This window comes from Protomyctophum parallelum (assembly GCF_964188405.1).
Source record: "Protomyctophum parallelum genome assembly, chromosome: 14".
Taxonomy (NCBI): Eukaryota; Metazoa; Chordata; class Actinopteri; order Myctophiformes; family Myctophidae; genus Protomyctophum; species Protomyctophum parallelum.
Genome location: NC_139709.1, coordinates 30,378,801 through 30,404,908, shown reverse-complemented (window position 1 = coordinate 30,404,908; position 26,108 = coordinate 30,378,801). Strand labels below are relative to the sequence as shown.

At 41.7% G+C, this 26,108-nt stretch overlaps 2 protein-coding genes across 2 annotated transcripts; both read left to right on the top strand.

The window, feature by feature from the left end:
• Positions 1–281: 281 nt before the first annotated feature.
• LOC310871238 (espin-like protein) lies at positions 282–4,505 on the top strand (the record flags this gene model as incomplete). Its single annotated transcript, XM_083782727.1, has 4 exons — positions 282–351; positions 945–1,057; positions 1,886–2,065; positions 2,793–4,505. The coding sequence occupies 4 exons, from the start codon at positions 282–284 to the stop codon at positions 4,503–4,505; spliced, it is 2,076 nt and encodes a 691-aa protein (XP_083638853.1).
• An 11,029-nt stretch (positions 4,506–15,534) lies between these two features.
• Positions 15,535–25,456, top strand: LOC310870041 (ras-related protein Rab-6B-like; the record flags this gene model as incomplete). Its single annotated transcript, XM_083781062.1, has 8 exons — positions 15,535–15,604; positions 18,928–18,986; positions 20,025–20,078; positions 20,637–20,742; positions 22,336–22,447; positions 23,326–23,419; positions 24,379–24,445; positions 25,363–25,456. 8 exons carry the CDS (start codon positions 15,535–15,537, stop codon positions 25,425–25,427), a joined length of 627 nt encoding a protein of 208 aa, XP_083637188.1. The 3' UTR covers positions 25,428–25,456.
• Between the last annotated feature and the right edge of the window lie 652 nt (positions 25,457–26,108).

Below are 26,108 nucleotides of genomic sequence, written 5' to 3'. Positions count from 1 at the left end.
CAGCATGGAGAACAGTAAGGTGACCAGCCATCAATACAGGGAATAACCCTTTGGGGAACCGTTTCATCCTCTATAGATAAATGACACTATGAAGATTTATGTCTTTTAACAAGTTAGACATGAAATGCATATCATTTTGTGACTGTAGCTACTTTTCGTTAGTCTCTCCTCCCTCCTGTTGTATGTACTGTGTGTGTATTATATGCCACCAGCAGCCAGTGAAGGAAGTGCAGCCCTTACCTCGGGATACCACCCCTCCCCCCATGACCACGCCTTCACTAATGGCCCCCAACATTGCCTCTATGAGGTACAATGTGGGTTCCATTCAGCATGTACAGGTGGCGTCCTCAGGTGAGCCATGATAATGTATATACATAAAAACTGAGTGCGTACGATTAATATATATTGATATAATAATTCAATGTTGATTTCAATTATACACTATAGATTCAAGTATGATGCTTTGTATTAACCTTCCGGCAATATTTTTAAAAAGATGCATCATTATCAGTCCTCATGAGAGTATTATTAAGGCTATAGGCAATTTTCACTCTGTTATTTGCTGAAAACATTATTTTCCCATTCCTGAGAATGCAACAGGCACAAGTTCCTGTTGCATTCTCAGGATTTTGAATTGGCATTAAACATTGGAACATAAATAAAAGCCTGTTAGGCTTAATAAACAGAAAGTGCACGGATATGACAAATTTAAATAACTTAAATATACAAAGAAATGACTGACAATAAATAATGTACTATGCCAAAATAGGCCATATTCTATAATAAGCTGATCTACAAGATTTGTGAATTTCTTTGAAAATGTATGAAACCTTTTTCAACAATTATTGAGATGATCTGAAAAGATTGCGATGATGTAATATTTGTGACAGGCCTATATATAGTCGCACCGTGTGAGTCTTATCAGCTGATGTGTGTGTTTACAGTGGTGACGTCATTCAGCCACCTGAAGCCTCCTGAGAGGGAGCACAACAACCTGTTGACTCAGATGAAGTCAATGAAGTCCCTGAGACATGCTGCTGTGTTTACTGGACCGTCGGTGAGCTACAGTAGCTGGGTATAGCTGGCTACAACAGCATATACTGGATATAATACTCCCCTTTGACTGAGTGCTAGATGCTTGGTTTGGTTTCCCATTTGGCAGACCAGGTTTGAATCCATAACAAAACACCATAACAAGTTCACACGGGCAGATGTAAAAGATGCAGTCTACCATTCATTGTCAATGGACGCCAGCGACATGACGTTGCAAAGACGCAATGATGCATGTATAGCTGCTCCAAATCAACACGTCTTTGCGTCTTTGTGTCTGCCCGTGTGCAGACACAACAGTGCATGTTGTCTGGCCATACATTGTCAATGGAAGCCAGCGAAGTGAAGCTACAAAGCAAATCCGGTGCTTGTAGCTGCTGAAAAAGCTACAATAACGGCTACAAATACACTGTGTAGCTTTGCATCTTTGCGTCTTTGCGTCTGCAGCAGTTATTATAGTGGCTCTGTCAGCACTATTTTCATAGGGTAGGCCAGCTGTGACCAAAGTGTGGCCCGCAGGCCAAATGTGGCCCTAGGGTGAATTTGCCTGTAGCTTCATACCTGAATTGTTTTATGAACGGCCCGCCCAACAGTATGGGACATTTTTATGGGCATATACTCTGGGCATTTCCCAGAGTATTTTTATATTCAATGTTTTCAACCTGGGCATTTCCCAGAGTATGATTTGTCATTGTTCCTTGTTCCTTGTATTTCTTTTTTTATTGCTTGGTTACATTTGGTGAAACTTAAGGCATAAGGATATGAAAAAAGGCTGAGATGTGAAGCTGGACTTTCAGATGGCAGTGACAGTATTCTCTCTCCATGCCGTCACCAGAGACTGGAGAACGAGGAGAAGCTTGCCGAGGTACCCATCATGGACATAATCATGGCTGACATTGATTCGCTGGTGCCCACGCACGATGAGAACGGCCGGCCAATAGCCGAGTGGAAGAGGCAGGTGATGGTACGACAACTCCAGGTCAGACTACAGGATGAAGAGGAGCAGAGGAGACAGGTACTGGTGTGTGTGTGACGTTTACTCAGTGGTGGGAAAAACTACTCACATTTATTACTCAAGTAAAAGTATCAATACTGCAATATAGAACCAAGTAGATGTCCAGAATTCAAAATGTACGTGACTGGTGACTAAAAGTAGGCTACCAAAGTATTGACATCAAAATATACTTTGTATATTGTGCAGAAATGTCCCATTTCAAGTTTTCAAATGTATAATAATCTTTTGAAAATAGCCGATACAAGCTCACAGTCACAAGGCGACGGATTGTGGGCTTGTAGATCGGCTATTTTCAAATGGCCGAAATGTATCTAGGGTTGAAGTGCGAAATACATGTTTTTTAATAATAATCAAAATCTACAAAGTAACTAACTAAGAGGAGTAAAATTGTAGTGGAATCTCACTCTGGAAAATTGTCTGTATAAACGCATAATTTGTACTTTGTCATATCCCCTGTATGACAAAGTACAAATTAAGCGTTTATACGCAGGAAAATAGCAGATCTACAATTTTTATTCTTTTCTATTTTCAGCGTGTGACATGGCATGCAACAAAGATAGTCTTACGTTACACTTACAAGTGTTGATTTGAACTAAGTAGCAATTATTATTTTCCAAGACAACAATCTTGCCAAAGAAGAGTTCCTCAGAAGGATCATGTGTGGGTACTAACTAAGTTACTAACTTCACTACTCTCCACCCCCCCCACACACAAACACATACACCAGGACATGGCTAATAGCAACATACCGGTGGTGGACGACGGCTGGAAGTACTCGCAGGTCCACAACGCTGTCCTGGGGCCGTTTGGAGAGCTGCTGAACGAGGACGACCTGACGTACCTCCACCGGCAGATGGAGAACGTGTCCCTCCAGAAGCGCTGCCAGGCCTACGAGCTGGAGCTCACCCGGCTGACGGAAGAGTTGAGGGCCATCTTCCCCGATCCCATCGTCAGCATCTCCCTCAACAGGGACATCTTGCGGCGGACGGACACGGACGAGGGACAGCGGCTGCCCCTGCCGGTGTGGTGCAGCCGCGTCTCCGAGATCGTCAGGAACATGTCGCTGCTGCTGAACAATCTCACCGGCGGCGGCGGCAGCAGCTACGCGTCGGGGCAGAGGAGCACGGTGGACGGGTTGATGGAGGGGGTGAGGGAGCTGCAGGGCGTGAGGGACGGTTTAGGACTTAACCAGCCGGGCCAGGTCAAGTGGCAGGACCAGGGGCTAGGCTCGGGGGCGTCTGCGGCATCTGCAGCTGGCTGCAGGATACCCCATATTGGGATGGCGTCGGCCTTTAGCCACCGGCTCGAGAGCAACAGCTACGGCAGGACACAGAGGGAGAGGGTGCAGCGGGAGATTCAACAGTCTGGAGTGTCCGTTAAAAACCTCCGGTCTAACTTTGAGGGCCAGATTGGGGCCATTTATCCGTTCGCCGGTTTTGTGAACAACTCTCACAAACAGGACACTAGCGGGGGCCAGGGAATGAAGACTGGGATAGTGGTTGGAGTACCGGAAATAAACAACCACACTGCTCGTACGGATGTGGGCTGCAAACTGAACAACCACGGTGAACCTAAACCGGTTGTGCCCGTGATGGAGACCGTCAGCTTGAGGAAAGAACGTATAGTGGTGTTGTTCCTCAGCCACTGGAAGAAGTCTGCCTATGCCATTACAATGAGAGCAGCCAGGCTCAAACAGGGACACGAGGCCCCATCGGGGAAAACCGATGTCGGTACAGCGACGCCACCGCAGCCTCGCCAGAGATTCACCTCCATGTTTGAGTTCTGCCGCCAAAGGACCACCGTCGATAGGATGCTCCACTCCTGGAGGAATGTGAAATGGGGCCAGCGAGACACGCCCACTGTCCGTTGCTCCACCCACTCACTGGCCGCGCCCCCTCGGCCCACCTACTCCCCTGAGCAGTTCCTGCCGGAGGGTGAGGACGGCGTCGCGGCAAGCCACGACACCTTGACCCTTGACCTCTTCATGCTGGGATACTTCCGCATCCTGGAGCAGGACCTGTCGCCCGAGGAGAGGAAGATGAGGCACCTCCTGTGCTTCGAGGTCTTTGACCACGTGGGCTGTTTCCCCTGGAAGACCGTCAGGGATTTCCACAAGGCCGTCATTCAAGACATCCGGGCCGGAAAGCGGCAGTGGAGCGATGGCTTTGAGGACGTCAAAGCTTGCTTCTTTGGGAAATCCGGCAAGGCCAGGGTGTGCCACAAAGGTGGAGCCGGAGAAACCCTGTGCCCGCTATCGTTATCTCCGTCATTATCCCCTGATACTAGACAAGTACCCATGGTCATAGTTCAGTCTGCAGACAGTGGGAGCGGTACGGACTCTTTCTCCTCTTTTAACAATGATGAGATCTGTCAATACATTGATCGCAGCTTTGCTTTCTGGAAGGAGAAGGAGGCGGAGATGTTTGATTTTGAGCATTAGTCTGTTGTATAAATGTGTGTTTTGTATTGTTTGAATGTTTTTTGCATCAAACCGGAAGAATAACAATAAAAGCTCTCGTAGCCTGTAGCTTTTATTGAGAAAAATCAGTTTGAGGGAAAAGGAAGTTAATTCCGGAAGATTGGTGACTACAAAACAATACTACAACATGACGTAGCGATCATCCGCTCCCGACCAGTTCATGAACCTGAAATGGAATGGTGCCCAGGCTAGCTTATTTGTGTTTGTAGCTAAACTGATTAGAGAGATTATTCCAAATAAATTCATGAATATGATATAAAACATAACATTAACCGTATTCTTTGTTTAGATGCATGTGGTATAAAAGAGATAACTTTAATCTCTCCCCTAATGACTAGTGTCAAATATTTATTTTGAATACACATGTACAGTACTACTTGCTTTTACATTTATAACTCAGAGGTACTATACATTTATGGTTGAGTCTGGAAACAAACACGCTTAACACAAGTTTAAGACACTATTGCTTGGCTTATTTTTTTTGTAGTAATGTCTAAAATTCAGAGGAGCCAAACATGTGACGATACAGCAGCAAGAACTCATTGTCTTTTTAACATCAAGGTATGTATGAATTTGTGCAGGTAAAAGATGAAACATTTTAAGCATGACAAGGAACTGGAACGGTCTCCACCAATTCTAACAGCTGGAGCTGTTGGTTTGGTGGTAGAATACCTATTATAAAACCTGTGCATGTTAAGATGTCTACAATCTATGACAGAATTGACTCATGACTCAATACCAAACAAATAAGCTCAGCTGCAGTCATGCAGATTTTATATATTTGAAACATATAAAGTGTAGCTGTCCCAGCAATGGGTATTTTGTAATATTTTATTTTATTGCTTACCTTTAAAAAAATGTGTAATATGTGAACATTGTACATGTATTTTTGTTTTGGGGTATTGTATTTGTATGGTGTAGTGCCTTCTACTGCTCAGTTAATTATGACCTGTTGTAACTTGTAAGGCCAGGTGATTAGACTCATGTGATTAGTGTTGAGTCAAGTGCACCTGGGTGAGCTAAACTCAGTCAGAACAAACAGAGTTTCAGAGGTGAAAGGAGCTCTTTCCACGTCAAAAAAGAGTGTCCTTTAAATAAAGACTATAAAATAAAACGTGACTCTCCTAAAATAATCGGCAGAAGGCGCACACGGTACGTTACCTAGCTGTTGTTATTATTTTTGTTTGTAATCTGAGTTCCCAGAAGTTTTGTTTTTCGCCACTAGGGGGGCGAGAAAATTGCCATGTCATCGATTGTGTTTGAACATGTGAATAACACGTTTCACATTTCATTGTGTTTATGTGAATGTGGACATTTCATTGTGCATGGACATTCATGATTGTGGATACTTTAAAAAGACAGCCTGATTGATTGACAACAAGGACATTCATAGTTCATGTTTAGAATTCATTGTGTTAAAAAAGATATTAGTTTGTTTTCTTTTGCAGTTTTTCATGTTGTCTTGGGCTAAATAAATTGCCTTGAGAAGTTGAGAGCGTTGTCATTGCCCTGTTGCGTGTCCCCCCCAACTGTATTGCGTGCATGTGCACATCTTGTTCCACATCCAGGGCGGACCGGGTTTTTTTTCTCCAAATCACCCAAATCACTGAATGCTCCTTTAAGAAGGTGAAATTGTTCCATACAGCAAATTTAGTTTAGAAAGGTGCAATTTGATGCTGTGAACCAGGTGCTCTGGTTCTTGGCCCAGAGCCTGCATTTGAGTGTTTGGGGATAGACTTGGAGGCAAGTCATTCACATTCAGCCTACTGGCCGGGCAAGGAAATTTGTAAACCAAATTCTTTTGTAATTCATTTAGCCAATATAACGACTATAATGACTTGCAAGTGGTATATTCTGTTCCCTTTACAGAGTTCAGAAAGTGTTGCAGTTTATGAGGGGGACCTGGGACACTACCGGAATCGGTAAAGGGTAGGGTTTTTAACAAGGTTTTGTTTGGCCTGCTTAGGCTAATATATTTTCTGTATTTCCTTAGAATCAATAACTGCCCACAGCAGTTATTGTTATCGGTGGGATAGTCTACACAGTATATGTTAAATGGTATGTTGGCATTTTTTATATTGTTATATTTTGTAATGTCTGGGTCAGTGTTGAAAGGTAACTTGTTTTATGTGGTTTATTGTAGGAAGGAGGACATGCCTTTTTCACTGTTTTTCCCACCTGTGTCATATTTCATATTCCATAGAGACTTGGTTGCATGTGTCAATGATACCATTGTCAATGGTAGGGCTACAGCCAATTAAGGCAATAGGGGTATTATACTGGGCCATTATTTAATTTACAGTAGCATGGTTTGGATTTTGTTTTTGCTCTATTATTTTCCTTATTTGTTTGCTGTGTCCTTTAGTAGGCCCTGAAGGCTTTAATTTCCCCATCCAGCTTTTAGTCAATCACGCTAGGGTTAGTCAAAGTTTTACTAAAAGGTGCCCAGTCTTCCCCCGTAAAGTGCCCATTCTTCCTGGTACCTACTCTTCTCTAGTGCCCACTCTTCTACTACTCCCAAAGTGCCCACTCTTCTAGGTGCCCACCTCTCCGGCTCCCCCTGAGTCTAGACACTGATTGACTCTTGGACTGGACCAAAAAAGACAGCAAACAGGAGGCCGACGCCCTACTGCCCCCAACGTTGCGTTTTGCTGTGGGCCGGGGGATTCAGTCTCCCTCCTGGGGGGACCCGGCCCCCGACCCGGATGTGGCCTCCCACGCCGGAAAAAACAGACGCTCCTCCGTTTGGTTTTTCTCGATTTTACTGGTTTCTCGATTATACTGTATACGGATTATGGTTAATGGTTTTGTAGGATCACTCACTGTTATACGGCATAGCAGTGGGCGTGGTAGAGATTTACAAAAATATTGACAAATTATTTTAAGCCTAGAATCAAGCCATCCAGGTTCCTGTGATTCATGACCATAAAACCTTTATAACCTTATGTGACATGATGTGAGGGTGGCGTAGTCACTTAAGTTCCTTAGCTGTGTCACAGTACTAGCTTTACAGTATTTTACACGGTTTGAACAGCAGCAGTGTTCAGAAGTTAACTGGTAAATCAGGAATAATGATCAACAAAGACAGATAAGTGTGTGTGTTATCCTGTCACACTTTGTGTAATTGTGTTCTCCCCCTTTCTTCATTGCACTGACCCATTTTGTCCGTATATTTGTCTCTCTCCTATATTTGACTCTCTCCCACATGTATTCACATGCATCCTGCTCTCTTTCTGTTCATCGCTTCCTCCTCACTCCACTGACTCCAGTGATTTATGCTGTGTCATGGTATGCTCACGTTCGCCCAGCTGCTCCATTATGATCATTAACTCGTCAGATGCATCGCATCACAACCATGGAGTGGCGGCTTCGACAGCATGACGATGCAGCAGCATCAGCTCCCTACCCGAGGTTTAGTACAGCGCCACCCAACGGCCACTGCCCAAAATTTGCTACAGAGACACCGCGAAAGATTGAGATAAGAGTCAGTCTTACCACCCCACCTTTTCTCCCTCATGGAAATAAAATGACTGTCCCCTTAAACACACCAATCTTTGTCATTTTACTTTACGTAAAGTCGTAAACAAAACATGTATGATTTACTCTTTCTTTTTTACATATATATATTTTATAAACCTAGACATGCATAATTATAACATAATTATACTTATTATACATATAATAAGTATAAGATTAATCAGACTAATTGATTTAGTCAATTTGTCAATTTGTTGATATATAAGAATTTTAAAAAGATAGGCTAATCGATTATTCGATTAGCCTACATGAGCAAAATGATTAGTTCTAAATATCGGTTTTAATTTTTTGGCAATTGCCCAGTATAGTGTGCCCTCCTCTCTGGCAAGCTACGGCCAGTTGCTGATCCTGGCAGCCTTTCAGATTTTATCTGGCATGGGCACCATGCCCATCCTGTCCTGTGGCATCTCTTATAGTGGACCTTGCAGAGCCAGGAAAATCAGCACTTTCTATACACCGGTATGGTGTGATACAGCTTTGGTAGATTATTTCTGGCAAAGTTCTGCCCCCTGTTCTGCTAAGCTTTCTTTTCTCCTTATCTATCCATCCATCCATCCATCCGTCTTTCTTCCTTTAAATTTACATGAAGTTGTCGACAATGTAAAACAATAGAGATCAAATGTATTAAGGCTGTAAATATGTATAGTTCCTGGGAATGAAGCAAAGATTTGAGTTAAAAACGTTCGCTCTGAAAGAATATATATTCAAAGATTTGCACCACATTTTCACTATTTCTCAATAGCTAAAGTATAACCTAGTGCTTAAAACACCAAAAGGGGTTCCTGCCCAAAATGGGTTAAACCTTTTAAAGCACGGCACGTGCCAAGGAGCAGCAACGCTGCAGTTCACCGCTCCTTGGCTGCGGCTCACCGCTCCAAGAGATGGGTCAAATGCGGAGAACTAATTTCACTGCGGTAACCTGTGCGACCAATCTTACGACTTTGACTTTGAACATCAGACACGAATCTTCCGGTGCCGAATTATTTTTATAAAAATGCCCTCATATCCACGTAGTGATATAGTCTGGCCACGCAAGGCTACCTTTAAAATCGTAGATTAGAATATTATACTATTGTACTCTACCTCAAAACAATCATCTACAACATTTGTGATACATTATTTTACTTCTGTGAAATGTCATTAAATATTTGAATGGGATATGCTATAGTCTGACTGTTTTTGATATTGTTGTGAGTGTGACCAACATATCTGGAAAAGTAATGGCTGGATTGTCACATTAAGCTGTGCACATTTATGCTCCCAAGAGGAAAGGAGCTATTGATTTAGGAGGTGACCCCATGACCTGCCCTTTACTGCCTCCATCAGGCCAAACTTTACATTCTTGAAATAAGCATATATCTGAACAATATACGAATTACGAACACAAATTGCTTTGCACGTTCCTGCTCCCATGGGGAAGAAACCTATTGATTTTGGCAACCCCATTGACTTTCCTCAACTGCCACCACCAGGCCAAACTTTGTCCTGCCCCGCCACAACCCCCAAAAGTAACAGGTGTGTTGTGAATCTCCATCCTTCTCACCATTGATTTTGGTGACCCTGCTGTCCTCTACTGTCACTGTCATTAGGCCAGACTTTAAACTGAGAAAACTGGTAGAGATTCTTCTTAAGCCTCAGTGGAAGTATACTTTACTGAGTGCATTATCCGATTCACAGTGGCTTTTACACATTTTTGTAAAAAGTGTTTATCTATTTATAATTTAAAGGTATATTCAGTGATTTCACTCAAAAAACCGTAGGTTTCGTTTTTGGCTGTGGGACCCAGCCTTTCGTCCAAACAGGATAGAGAGTCAAAAACGAAACCTAAGGTTTTTTGACCCCCAGGGGTTAACTGGGGAAAGGAAGGAACTCCTTATATGGTCAGCACACTCTATAGTAGAGAGGATTATCACAACAAAACAAAAAAATAAGTGATATTTGAATTAAGTGAAATCACTGAATATACCTTTAAATGTTTAAGATGATCTGTGCAGTGGGCTCCAGCTCTTCCCTTCTGATGATTCTTCTAACCTATTAGTTTTGTTTTATCACATGTGTGCTGATTACTCTCATCCAGAGAGCCAATATCCATCGACTATTGCGATAACTTTATCCGATCTGTTGTCACAAATGTGAGAGGCTTCGAAAACGTATAGGCATTTTCTGTTTTCACTCTAGCAGACAGTGTGAACTCTTGTGTATTTCCGAATCCCAAAACTGAGCAATGGGGTGGCACCTGCAGACGCAGAGTGGTCAGTCAGGTTCCAGGGGTGGCCCGCGGCCACCGTGAGCACAAGCACACCGGCCTGGCATGCATTCCAATATGGAGTTGTATAGTGGCGCATGTGTGCACATAATGCATCGTAATCATATTGTCTACACATAATGGCCAGCATGGCATTATTCTGCATTTGACCCTCAACTTGGCTGTGTTTTAGGGAGCATTCTGATCATGCCGCTGGTTGCAGCAGTGGTTTTTGATTGATTGATTGAAATATTTATTAACAGTTTGTAGAATTTACAGTACATTTTAAGCACAAACTCAATACAAAGACTGTCAACTGTGAGTGGACGACCCAATTAAGCATTACACTTGTTTACAACAGGGTCCACATTGTTCAATTCATCAAAACATTTAAAGACATACAGACATTTAGAGACATACAAATAGACATTTCTATGTAGCTAAAGTACAGAACAGGAATTCATCATATGGGAAGCAAAAAAGGGAAAAGATACAATATACAGTGAGGGAAAATGGGGGGGGGAATTAAAAAACTTCAGTGCACTGTGTCTAAACATGTTGCGACTGCAGGTCGCAACATGTTTAGGCACAATGCAAGGAATAAATGCATTCGCCATGTATCTGGAGGAAGTCTGATCCAATCATTTTTAGATTTCTCCAGTTTAATCCTGCGTTTAGGTTTTGTTGTGTTCAAGATCTGATTTTAGGCATGTTTAAGCCTCCAGGGAAATCCGTGTTGAGGTTCTTAATCCACAGTTTTTCATTAAAACGTCTTTGTCCTACTGTCCAGTTGGGATTGTGTTGGAGTCCAGCGCATTTTAGAGCTTCAATGCCATGAAATGTTGCACAAATCTTGTGGTTGTCTTTTTTCCATTGTTAATATTGTATCTGTGTTGTCCCAGCCTTGTACCTATTGTTTTACCCGTTTCTCCGACATATTGTAAACCACATTTGTTACATGTGATTAAGTAAATGCAGTTGCTGGTTCTGGTTGTTATTCGTTGTTTAATCTCTAATACGATTCAGATTCAGATTTTACAGAGGTGCTGCTGGGTGGGGTGTTAATTAGACTGTGTTTACAACCACAGTTATCTCTCTACTTCTCAGTGTCAGCTATGGTGACACAGTGTGTGTGTGTGTGTGTGAGTGTGAGTGTGTGTGAGTGTGAGAGAGAGAGAGTTTCTCTAATGTTTTCCACACTACTATGCATATACACACACTGTATGCTTTGTTTGTGTCTGCTTAGCATTTGTGTTTGCCTCCTGTTTGAATGTCTTAATTATCTTGCACAGCACAGAAACTCGTGTGTGCGCGCACACAATTCCTTGTCTAATATGCCACTGTCACGTCTATGCGACAATTTCTGTATACTGTGGAGGCACAAACCTTTGCGCTCAATAATTCATGTCCCCTATGATGCTCTACCAACGTCATGCCCTTTTTAAAGACTGCCTGCTGTTCCATCTTGGGCTCTGTTATCCTTCATAGCTAATATCTGGTAATATTGATAATGCTTCTTATTGGAGAGCAGAAGCAGGCCGGTAGTAAGGTCATTTTATTTTTTTAGTTGCGACCATAGGCCGCAGATTACTATGAAAACCTGCAAAACCCCGTCCGTCAGTCGTATCACTCCTCCATTTATGGTTATCAGTCCATCACGCCTCGTTGTAAAGTTCTTTCCTAGTTCACTCCAAAGGACAAGGACACAACTCAGTTTCCCAACTCAATCCACTTTTATTTATCCAACTTTTTATGCTGTTGGTATAATTGGTGATTGGTTGGCTTCTTGAATCAGGTTGTAAACCTTCAAACAGAGAAAAATAAAAGGTTAACAACATTGCCAAACAATCAACGGATAATCTTCTTAAACCATTAGCTTTCTTCAACAATTGTTAAGCAATAGGCCTACAGTATTTTAAACAAGCACATGTCTTAAACAATTAAATGTATTTAATTTTTAAGCAATTCAATGTCTAATTTAAATTACTTTTAAACACCAATTTATCAATATATTGTTAAAGTTAAAGTAACCATTTTAAATTAAACACTTCAAATTAACCATTTAAATGGAATAGATAAGTTTCTAATTAAACTTAAAGTTAATATTTTAGACAAATAAGTAAACATTAAGTTAACATTTTAAAGTCACCATTTAAACCCTTTTAAATTGAACTGTTTCAACTCAAGTGAACATCTAAGCACTTGGAATAAAGATAGATAAATTTTAAATTTTTTAATTCTTAAAGTAATATTCAATAAACTTAACATTTCTAACTTTGTCTTCTTTTGTAATTTATACTTTAAACACAAATGAATTAATTTCCCCCAAACACTGTCAAGTCACAAGTGTGTTTGAACACAGCAGTGTGCCCAAAGTAACACATAGCAGGTAATGTTGCAATGTGTTCCTTATCCAATTTGGTAGCACTGCAGTTAAACCATAAATTAGCATTTCAAACATGCAAGTATATAAACATTTTTACAGACCATTGGCGTCTTTGGGGTTGAACTCGACTTCTGAAAGAACTTGAGCTTCTTCTCTCCCTGGTTTCTGTTTGTGTGGCCTTTTAAAGTCTGCAGGTGCTCTTAATGATCAGCGGCCATTTTGTGTTTTGACTCTGGGAAGTGTAGTTCTTTTGGGATTGAAATTTGATTGATTGAAATATTTATTAACAGTTTGTAGAATTTACAGTACATTTTAAGCACAAACTCAATACAAAGACTGTCAACTGTGAGTGGACGACCCAATTAAGCATTACACTTGTTTACAACAGGGTCCACATTGTTCAATTCATCAAAACATTTAAAGACATACAAACATTTAGAGACATACAAATAGACATTTCTATGTAGCTAAAGAACAGAAATAGACATTTCTATGTAGCTAAAGAACAGAACAGGAATTCATCATATGGGAAGCAAAAAAGGGAAAAGATACAATATACAGTGAGGGAAAATGGGGGGGGGGGGGATTCAGATTTTACAGAGGCCAGTTTCGAATTGCAGCCATCCGTAGGTGCCCTTTGAGAGCGGTTTTGAAGGAGTCAAGGGATTCACATGTCTTAATGACTGTTGGTAGGGCGTTCCACATTTTGGTGGCATAGGAGCGAAAAGAATTTAGTCCCTTGTTTGTGCCGAATCTGGGTTGTACATGGTTTGTTGCACTCCCTCTGGTGTTGTGGGTGTGGACTTCATTTACATTAGGAAGTATTTAGACAGGTACATGGGTATCTTGGTGGTGTATCGAATCTTGTGGACCAGACCCATTGCAAGATGCTGTACTCTGTCAACGACCCTAAGCCATCCCAGCCTGTCAAAGTGGGCAGGGGTGAGGTGGGTTCGGGGGGTGAGGCCAAGTAGGAGCCTGACCAGTTTGCTAAACTGGATGCTAAACAAAAGCTCCACTACTGAGTTTTGACCGCACACTCGTCGTGACATCATTATATGAAGATCACGACACTGACCTCATCAAACCCTGGATAGCCATACATGGAGCAGACTGGATCATCACCTAGATCTGCATATGTGGAGCTGGCCAGCAACTTTACATCTGACCTCGAGAGAAGAGGCACCGTGCTGCCCACATGTGATTGTGCTGTTTTTTTCCACAGGTCAGTATGTGACGTGTGCAACTCATATACTGCTCCTGCATGAGCAAAGTGTTCAACCCGGTGTGTGGAGAGAATGGAATTGAACTCAACTCAGCCTGCATGTCATTCTGACTGTTCTAATGTCACCATTGACCTGCACTGCACATCCCCCACAGAGTCCAAGTAAAGAGTCTGTCTCTCTCTCTCTCTCTCTCTCTCTCTCTCTCTCATTCGATTTGTCTTTCTGTGTCCACTCTCTCTCTTTCCCTCACCCCTTTCTTTGTCACACTCCCACTCTCTCTCCCTCTCGTTTGTCTCTTGAAGCTGCCATCCTGAAATAAATGAAAAAAGCAATTGAAAGAACACGGCCACCTCAGGCATTAGAAGGAAGGACAATAACGGTCACCAGAAGTAGGGGCGGGTGTTTTCAAGGAGTCGTAACATGGTTAAAATGGAGTTTGAAATTACAATAGGTTTATATAGGAGAGGGGGGAGAGGAGTGGAGGGACAGTAATAAATATCTATTGAATCAAGCAACTTAAAAACTGTCTGGGGATGTTAAAATGACCCCAGAAGTGAAATCCTGCATTGAATTACAATACCATATATATAGATTGACTTATGTGATGAAGCACAAATTAGGCTTTACACAATGTCTTTGTTAAGAACACCTGGCTTAGGGCTATGACATCCATAATTTATGGAGGATGAACATCCCATAGGATGTTTTGAGGAGAAGAAAGAAAGATTCTGTAAACATAGTAATCCTTGTTATCCGTTTGTAACGATGTGTGGACAACTGGACATGACTCATGAGTTTGATGATTTGAACTCACTCTTTGTGCATGGGCACTATAACAGAGATACTTTGCATATTATGCTACATGCCTGCCTGTCACTTTTGGAGCATCAGAAAGCTCCTGCATGATTAAATGGATTTTGCGTTGTATTTAAAAATGTTAATGTATTGTACTTGTTTTTATTCATGGGTTTTCGATTATTGTTTGGACCAATGTTTTATTGGTCCAAACGTCCGAACATTCACCATTTACCATTAGGCATGCCCGGCTACAAGCTCATGTTGCAAGCTTAGAGGCTATTTTTGATTTTGTCATATAAGTGGTTAAGAAAACAAAACTCACCTTTGTATTTGGGGGGGTAAGCCTATATATGTATTGTCATACTCATACATGAGAATGGAAAAAGTCTGATATTATTAAATGTCATTACAAAGGGCAAAAGGGAGAAACAATGTTTTTTTATGATGACCTTTTGTATAGCCTATATACTGTATATATAAATATATAGCCTATTGCCACATAAACCTGCAAGTTCACTTTGAATATGTGAGTCAAATGTATATAAAGACACTGGAATCTGAGATGAAATCTTTATTGTGCAAAGGTGAGGGAATTAAAATAGGTGAGGTCGCGCAGGCGCAAACATTGACAGGACGATGCTCAGCTGCATTCCCATCATACTGTGACGAGAGGAGGATCCCCCGCACACACACACACACACACACACACACACGCGCGCACACACACGACCGAAGAACCGCAGCAGAGTATTTAGAAGAACTGTGAAATAATCCCAGCAGCGCTCCATCGCCGTAGCCATGTCCGCCGGAGGAGATTTGGGGAACCCTCTGAGGAAATTTAAACTCGTGTTTTTAGGAGAGCAAAGCGGTGAGTCCCGTATACGTCTCTTCGCGAGTGATCAGCTGTGAATGTTTGGTTATCATTCATCGCCAGGCGTTATTACAGCGTATCTTGGAAGCGAAGCGATCATGTCTTTATAGTCGTTGCTGATATTGAAGTTGTAAAGGTCCTATGTGTGGACCACCGGCACCATCTGTCTTTCGTATATTTTACATGATTTTGTGGTTGATTCACCGGTTCTTGGCAGCTCCTATATGTGCCTATAAAAAATGTGATTAGGTCGTGGAAAAAAACGCACGCACATACAATGCAAGCCCAACCGACTTTAAGTGTCTACATCTACCGAGCTATATCATGAATTAAACTTATTTTCATTGAATTACGTAGAGCAAGATTTATGGAAACGTGTCATAATTTATATCGACAATATGAATATGAATTCGGGTGTTTTGATGTAGTATAGGTCCTACTGCAGTGACCGACATCAGCTCTGTTTCGAGATAACCGATTAGTTTCATATACACATTTGCCTCGGCTAGAACATTTATTAAGATTTCCTTCATATATATATATGATTGTTTTCATGCGTTTATTGGTTTTATTTTATTTTATTTTTATACGTATATTTTGGAGAGGACAACAAACATCTCCCGTGTGTCAGTTCGGGTCGGGACACACCCTAGGTTGGCGATGCTGTCTGTGTGTAGCATTCCTAAAAGCTCGCATATACTCTCATCCCGCCTCCGTCGTTTGGCACTTCACTATCATAAAGAGTGAGATAAAACAAACACAAAAAAAACACCGTGTCAGTGCCATAACATTATATTCATATTCAATAATCCATCTATTCGGGTGACAATAACTGTGTGCGAGGTTTGATGTGATGGCACAGATTCAAAGGGGACTGATCGATAATGGTTTAGCGCTATCAAGCTCTGCCTGAATACGTGTTCAGACATCAGACATGTTCAGTGGCTCTGCTCCTTCCTATACGAGCCCCCCCTGTATACGAACGCCAAAGTTAACATAAATAGTAAAAGAATAATAACATTTAGCTGGTCATGCATGTCTATAAATGCAACTTGGAGGCCTATATGGAATAAACTAACGTGTGACGTGTGTGTGTGTGTGTGTGTGTGTGTGTGTGTGTGTGTGGGGAGTATAGTTGATTGAGCATTATTGTACAGTATAGGGTATAGGCTATGTTTTGCTGGCGTATATAGGCCTTGTGTAGTTCTTCAGCCTGTCATACAATAGGATGCTGCAATGGTGCTCTCCATGGTGCTGAAGCTGGGCCTGTGTAGCACTGCCACTGCCCCTTTGGCAAAGCAACACTTACCAAACAATTGCTCTTTACTTAGGGGTCATCAACATCTATCTAATCTAATATTTGCCATGGACAAGGGCAAGACAAATATGTCCGTGTACGGACATATTTGTCTTGCCCTTGTCCATGGCAAATATTAGATTTTCTGTTTTACACATCATTATAATGTTCTTTGAGACCCAATATACGGAATGTCAGTTTACAGGTTTTTCTTCACAATATTTATGACACTGGTTTCATTTGCAAGGACCCCCTTAACTCTGAGATTGTATCTGCCAAATGGACCTGTACGGGTCCATTTGGCTCCATTTGTACTCTCTCAGAGTTACAGACCTGCTATAGTCATTCAGGGCTATCTCCTTATGTGTTTCTGTACTCATGCTGTGAATTGTGACAAAAATGTCCACCAACATGGCTATGACCCCTGTTCTTTATGCTGAGCGTGACTGGGGGGCATAGCTTGGCACCGTGGTTGGCCTGCTGGGAAGGCTGTATTTATAGGCCTACATATAATGTAAAGACATGGCTGCGTGTATCCGTAAGACTAGTGAGTGAGTTCAAATATACCAGACGTGCATGTCAACAAAATGGGGCTCGATTGGTTCACCTTGAGGTTCAGGTGGAGAGATCACGATCTTAAACTCACAACAAAATGGTGTCATTACATATCTGTGTGTGTGTATATGATGATCAGAATCTATGGCCTTACTCAGTCCTAACTAACTAGAAATGCACTCTGTCGAGGTGCCAACTTGCACCTTGCACACAAGTAGGCCATACTACATGGCCTACTTGTGCGCAAGCAGAGAGCACAAGTACTGCTACTAACTAATGTCTATTACAACAAGCAAATTTTAAATCCTTTAGACCCGTTATTGACCGTATACCAACCTTGAAACGTACCTTAGTTACGTCACCATCAACAGCCAGTAAGGGACCACCATTCTTACACATACATACATACATACATACATACATGCGCAAGTGATGTGGTTTGTTTTAAATGTCTGTCATTCCCCTCATGCTTTTCACCAGCCAAACATTTTATTCTTATTGTGTCATAGATGTGTCCTCTAATGCCGTTTAGTTAATGCCTTATGGCTATTAGGTTGTACTGCAACAGTTACATATAGGACCACAGTGGAAACAACAAGCCCCCTGGGGTTATAGCATTATGTAACTGTACCTCTGTACTTTTTGCAAACTGTTAATAAAGTATTCAATCTATCAAAAATCACACCCGTGTGAAGTGAGGGGCGCTCCCATCGTTATACATCATCATACATCATCTCATGAACAACTGAATTAATGTGATTGGTTCGCCGATTTGCTCGTCTACATATAATGTGAAGTTTCCCTTCATCGTCAATGATGATGTACGATGATAAGGGCGCCCTTCACTTCACACGGGTGTGATTTTTATCCTCAATATGTACAATGAAATCATCGCTATGGGGTGATCAGCCAATCAAATCATTGCTAAAATTCACACGCACAGACAAAGCTGGGCATAGGAGGGGCTAGCGCCCCTCAAAAAAGCTCTGACATATTGGTTTAAAGTGCTGGACAAGGAATCGTTTAGGATTCATCGTTGATGAAGGATTAGCTATACTATTTTTGAGGGGGGATAGCCCCTCCTATGTCCAGCTTTTGGTGTATGTAACCAGATTTTGTCCCAACACAAACATTAAATGCTATTGACAATGAATGGCCAGCTTTGAGTGTCTGTGTAAACACAAACATTGATAACGAAGGTGAGGACGCAAATTGTGATTGGCCGGAATGAGATGATGTATGATGATAAGAGTCACGGGTGTGATTCTTTTTTTTATTATTATTGGTTTTCATGGTATTTTGACACATTAAAATGTAAATTAATCTCTGTTTTGGCATCATCGATTTGCACTTGTTTATCCCAATACTTGCTTTACTTTAAAGCAAGTAAAGCAAGCTCACTTCAGTCGTATGTTGTTAAACACATTTTATCTTGTCTTGTCTTATTTTATCTTATCTTATCTTACAGTGGGGAAGACATCTCTAATTACCAGGTTCATGTATGACAGCTTTGACAACACGTACCAGGTGAGACTCTATACCAGAATCACAGCCAGAACCAGCTCAGAGTTCAGGTTTTTATCCGAGTGGAATAGTAAGAGGGTGGCGACACGCTTTGATCTCGCCGCAAAGCGAGCGCCTATGGGCTATAGTTCCAAACATTGGAACTATCCCATTGAGATAGAATGAGCACTTCCGCATTCCATTGTTACAATGGGAGTCAACGCTAGTGTCGCCACTCTCTTACTAGATTACTCTGGTTTTTATAGCCCCCGTATGTACCTCTCACTCCACTCATACTGTTTACGTTTGCCACTTTACAGTAAAGTTACCCTTTTAGCGCACATCACATCCAAAAAGTAATGATTGTGACGGGTTGCAGCGAGTATTTAAATTGCTTATTTAATCAACGGCTTCCATGTTTTTCAAGGAAGTTGTGGCAGGGGAGGCAGCATTAGCGCCTCCCCTGGTCAGTTGGAAAATGTAACATGCGCCCATGGCACAATCCGGGGACCTCATCTCGGAGCTACAGTATGAGCGCAGGCAGAGGTACCTATATGAGGCTAAGGTTTTAGAAACTAGTTATGATGAGGCAGAGATGGAGAACTTAAGTATTCTGTATTTAGCGTTGATCGCCATTGATAAAGAGTTCATATATACAGTACTGCATGTGCAACAACAGTGGATTTCCAATACAAGAACTGTATGAAATCATCCTAAGGAAATTGCAGCAATTGAGTGTTATGCTCTTCGAAAGAGGATTCAGTTTTTTCTTGCTATAGGGCTTTTCTTTGAATCGAGGTACATGCACAGGTCTGAATGATTGACTCCTTAGGGCAATCCAAATGAAATTATCTTTACACCATGATTCAATTTACAGCACTTATTGCCCCCACCCCCACCCCCCCCCCCCCCCCAAAATAAAAGGGAAAAAAAGCTTTCTGTGTTCTTCTGCTCTTTCGCACTGGCCACTATCGTGACCAGCCATGCAGGAAGACATTTTGTTTGGGAGGTCTGGTGTGTGTTGCTGATCACTCTGTCTTGTGTTGTTTTTTTGCACCATAGGCAACCATTGGGATTGACTTCCTTTCTAAAACCATGTACCTGGAGGACCGAACAGTATGGAACCTTGATTTTTCTAGGAAATTCACCTGCATACACGCACATTACACACTGACTCATATTACTCATCACGAGAACATATTACACCTGCTTTTATTGGCACTGCCATCAGTGCGTTTCGTTTCAGTGACCTACTTCCCCCCTGCTTTGACTATACTCTTTGATTTAATTTGTCTAATTACTGTACTGTTCTCTTCATTGATTACCAAGATTATCCTAGGGTGGTTAATATGCCAGAGATATAGAGAAGATATAAGAAGTCATGACCTTTCGATCATGAGCTTTAGGTTGTGTTTGGCCTATTTATCTATACTGGTACTGTCAGCCTTTAGTAAATAGTATGTATCTGTGTGGATCTGTTTGTATCCATGTATTCTTATGGGGTTTGGGGAGCATGGATAATCCCCTGTTGCATTGTTATGTACTGTGTGTGTGTGTGTGTGTGTGTGTGTGTGTGTGTGTGTGTGTGTGTGTGTGTGTGTGTGTGTGTGTGTGTGCGTGTGCGTGTGCGTGCGCGTGTGCGCGCGCACATTGCATACATGCCTTTGTGTGTAGGTAAGACTGCAGCTGTGGGACACTGCCGGTCAGGAACGATTCAGGAGCCTCATCCCCAGCTACATACGAGACTCTACAGTAGCTGTGGTTGTCTATGATATCACAAGTTAGTACCTCGTCTGTCTGTCTGTCGTTTTATTGTTTTGTCTATTAGCCTGCCTTTCATTCTATTTGATGCCATAGATATAATAAAGCATAATATAGGGCATAAATGTCAACCATAAAACAGCCACATCTACTTTGCAGGGGGAACCGGTGACCTTTCTTATTATTATGGCTAGCATATAATAATGCATCTCCATATCGATAAAGTATACGGTACATCACAGCACGCAAGCCCCTATGGATTGATTACTTCCTCTTCCATGTCTGACACGAAAGCAAAGTGGTGTTACTTGTTATGAAAGGCATTGTGTTTTCTCTGCACACACTTATTGATTGATACATTGTCATTCCACTGATGGAATAAAGCATGATAGTTACTTGCAAACAGATTACAATTTACAAAAAGGAATCTTCTCAATTGCAGCAAACCAATGATGTTTTTTTCTTCTGCATAACATGAACATATCTTTGCTGTCAGGAGGAAACCGTGACCTAACTCAATTTTTGAGGTTTTAGATTTGTTTTTGCATATTAATGATACATAGCTTGTGGAGTTCGTTCAGTCAGATATACTTGAGCGGCTTCATGCTGTGCTCAAGGGCACATACATATATTCGAGGGGTTAATGCGCTGCATTACTAAGTGTATGTGGTAACGTGTCATTAGTCAGAAGGTTCATTGTTCCGAAATTACTATCCCTATCTCTAACCCTAACCTAAACCTAACCGCAAGCACGGGAGCAAACCTAAACCTAACCGCAAGCACGGGAGCAGTGCATGTTCGGACTAACGGGACTTCGGATCTATGGGCAGTTCCCGTGTGGGTGTATACAGTGTTTGCAAGACGCACATGTCATGTGGCCGCTGATGCGGCAGTCAGCTGACCAATTGGGCGGGGTATTTAAGCTCACCTATAAGCCAAATTCCAATACCCCAAATCTCGGCCACTCGCTCACTCACACTTGGCTCTAGACGGCATGCATTCTTCCTGCCTTCCTTCTGCATATGGTTCCTGGTTGTTATGCACTGTTTGCTCCCACCACCACCCCAGTGAGTTATCTGACTGAAACCAGTGCTATTGAACACCTTTTACACCTGTTTGTTTCGAAAATATTGAACCAATGAAAAGTAGTAAAAAGTCCTTCAGACAAAACCTTTTAACTAAAAGCAACTAAAGCAACTAACTCCACCGCCTCTCCCCGTCTCATGGAAGTAATTGACAATATATTAAAGTCATTGCATCAACTTTGATGAGGCAGTATTGCTTTGTTTTCTAAATATAAGGTTTTCTTCATTTCCTGAACATTTTTGGAGTTGGCTTCTTTCCGACAGCAGAGATATATTTGTACACATCCATCAGGATTAAATAAATACAAAAAGCATCCATTGTGATCCTTTGGGTGCAAATGTGTGTGTAAACTGAGGGCCATGTGTAGGTTGGCAGGGGTAAAAAGAAGTTGGTGTTATTCAGCTTTGTTGAATAACACAAGCACAGCACACAGCCCCCATATAGCAATGTGCTGCGCCTGCAGATAATGTGGCCTGTTATCTGAGAACAATATTCTATAATGAAGCTACATCTCTGGCATCCACAGATGTCAACTCATTCCAGCAGACCTGCAAGTGGATTGACGACGTCAGGACGGAGAGAGGAAGTGATGTCATCATCATGCTAGTGGGCAACAAGACGGATCTGGAGGAGAAGAGGTGAGCAGCTGTGAAAGATTGTTAATTAGCGTTTGATTTTTTCCATTGTCCATTTGTGGTTGACTGGTGGTGTATGACAGTGGTTCTCAAATGTTTTCATTTAAAGGACCACCATACAGTAACTCTGAGAGTGTACTGTACCTGTAAGGGTCCATTTGGTCCCCACTTTGATAGCCACTGTCATGAGGTACATCATAAGCTATACAATATACATAGTTTAGTTAGTATGTAGACAGATGTGCTCTGTAAATGGGCACTTTTGATTTAATACAATTGTTGTATGACCTCTGCAATACGTCACTATAGGATCCTGGATAATGATTTTGTTCGTCAATATTTACACATTTAAAATCCTAATAAATATTTGTACATGTACTGTATATTACACAATTTACACATATGCACTGCTTTTTACAATAATCCAAAAGTACTGGCAATGTGGTCCATCTCTGCAAAACAACAAATTAAAGAACTATAACATTGAACTATGTCATTAATATACCTTAGAGTTATTGTGTGGAAATAATTTAAAAAGAAATCTGTTCTGCTTAGCCTAGAACTGGAGGTCTAGAACTTGGGATCATGTGATCAGTACAAGGTGTAATCTGCATGCCAAAAAGTACACCTTTGTGATGTCACTGATCACATGACCCCAATTTCTAGACCTCCAGTTCTAGGCTACACAGAACGGAGGGATTTTTTTTATATTATTATTTCCACACAACAACTCTAAGATATATTAATTACATAGTTGAATATGGGTGGCATTCCCATTTAAAGAGTATATTCTAATAAAATGAGTATACAGTATTGAATTACCGGTATTATTAATTAATATGTACAGTATTACTTGTAAGTGTGGTCTGATTTTCTTAAAGGCAAATCACTATCGAGGAGGGAGAGCAGAGAGCCAAAGAACTCAACGTCATGTTCATTGAGACCAGTGCCAAGACAGGCTGCAATGTTAAACAGGTCATTCTTACACTATCATTACATTTCATTTGAATCAATGTGTGTGTGTGTGTGTGTGTGTGTGTGTGTGTGTGTGTGTGTGTGTGTGTGTGTGTGTGTGTGTGTGTGTGTGTGTGTGTGTGTGTGTGTGTGTGTGTGTGTGTGTGTGTGTGTGTGTGTGTGTGTGTGTGTGTGCTCGCGTTTCAAACCGGACTCATGGTGGCAATATATGGTACCAGGCTTTACGTTTTCGCCTATAACTCTTGGACCGTTTATCATACAATCAAACTTTTCCCTGGATTCCTTGGACCATGACACGACTCCTAATAGGCCTATACATTGCTGCCTAACCTCATTTTCCAATTTCTTCAAAACACACGTTTTGCTACTACTCCTACAGATTTTGTCCGAAACTCACGCAAATTGCAACATTATCTCTGGAGTTCAGATGTTTCATATTCCGCTCAGATTGCCTTCGAGAGGGGCCTGTTTTACAGAAAATTGCAAATATCATGAATAGATCTTCCCGATCGACCCCAAACGAATCACACACCGAGGGGCTAAACAAAGCAGAACCAATAGTGATTTCACTCAAACTTGCTCTGACAGCTTACACTGCCTGGGCTAGGCAACCCAACCAGGCGGAGATATGCGCTCACCAGAGCACCCATTTCTAGTTATAATTGGAAAACCATTCCATCTTCTTTTTTTCTCAGTGTCTGTTATACAGTAAACAGAGTTCCATGATCCAACAACTCATTCTTTCCTCTGTCTATCTATCTTTCTGTTTTCATCTGTATCCTGCCATCCTTCACTTTCCATCCCCCACTTCCTCCCTTTCCCTCCCTCCCTCCCTCCCTCCCTCCCTCCCTCCCTCCCTCCTCCCTCTTCCCTCCTCCCTCCTCCCTCCCTCCCTCCCTCCCTCCCTCTCTCTATCCCCCTCTTTCCATCTGCCTTTAACTCCCTCACTGTCCCTCTAGTTGTTTCGTCGTGTTGCAGCGGCCCTACCTGGTATGGAGAGCCTGGACGATGCCAACCCAGAAGGCAGTATCCTTTACAACCACAATGACTCACTGTGTCGACAGCCTCGGCTGCCAAACAACAGAGAAAAAGGCAGTTCCGGCTGTTGCCTCTAGCACAAAGGCTTGGCATCAAGACTCACTGTCTACTGAGGCGGTGGCCATTAGACCTTTTGTGCTCGAAACGGAAAACATGAATTGGGTCTGAATGGTGGCGTCGATAAGCAGCCTTGCGTGGTACCACCTACTGGTTGTCTAGGAACTTACAACAAGTGCCGTGGAGCTGTTGTGGTGGTGGCAAGGTGGTCTGAAAGTGAGTGAATTAGAGAGAGAGAGAGAGAGAGAGAGAGAGACAAGAGAGACCAATTCAAGTTTGTTTTTCAATGCGATTTGAAAATAGTATAGTGAGGCCATTAGGTAGTCATGCTCTGTCTCTGTCTGCATTGGTGCTAACTAGGTGCAACTTCCCATAGACAGCCTATTCATCCAAACAGAAAAGTCCTACAGTATCTAATTGTATTAAACAATGTAAAACTCACCAACATTGCAGCTGTACGAAAAGCAATGCATTGTGAGCTTGTAGAATTCCACTTTTCAAACGATTGTTGTACATGGAACATTCTGCATATTTATTGAGTAGTAAGTAAGTAGTAAAAGTAGTAAGTACATTTTGATGCCAATACCTTTGTACTTTTACTCATGTACACTTTGAATTCAGGACTTTTACTTGTAACAGGGTATTTCTATATTGCAGTATTGATACTTTTACTTAAGTAAAACATGTGAGTACTTTTTCCACCACTGAAAGTGAGTGAATTAGAGAGAGAGACAAGAGAGACCCATTCAAGTTTGTTTTTCAATGCGATTCGAATAACAGCAGTGAGGCCATTAGGTAGTCATGCTCTTCCTCATGCATCTGTGTTTTCCTTACATCTATCATTTCAGTGATTGACATCAAGCTGGACAAACCAGCGGAACCTACTGTCCCTGAGGGCGGGTGCTCATGTTAATGCAGAGCTGCTATTGGACAGCTCCTTTCACACCATAGGCTTGTTGTGTTGCTTCCTACTGGTTAGCTTCCAGTTGACTTCTCTAATTGAATATGGGATCTGGGCCTTGTATCTGATTGGATAAATCAAATGTTACCTTTCAGTCTTGTTCAGTTGTAAAATATTGTATACTTTGTCAATATGTAAGTGCCGGGAAGATAAAAGGGAAATAAAAAGACACAACTAAATCTAAATGAACAAAAAAGAACCAAAAAAAAGAACAACAAAAAGAGTTTTAGAAAATGAAAAAGGGAGTAAACTGGAGTAAAAATTGAATTCTTTTCGCTGTTATGTTTTGTATTTTTTATATATAAAAAGGGAAAGCACCAAAAATGATGCCTAACAATAAGAGGAGAAATAGTGGGGTTTGTCATCTTTTCCCCAAGATGGCTGACCACACCACGTCTGAATGTCTGCAGCACGCATGCACGCTGATCTGACCTGACCTTTGACCTTTTCGGCCTGCCCTGCAGGGTCATCATACACCCTGGGGGGAGGTCGACTATCTTAGAATGTTTTATAGCATCTCTCTCTCTCTCTCTCTCTTTCTATCTATCTCTCTCTCGCTCTATCTCTCTTTCTCTATAGCATCTCATGAACTAAAGAAAAACAAACTTAGAAACACATCTCCTTTGATAATCC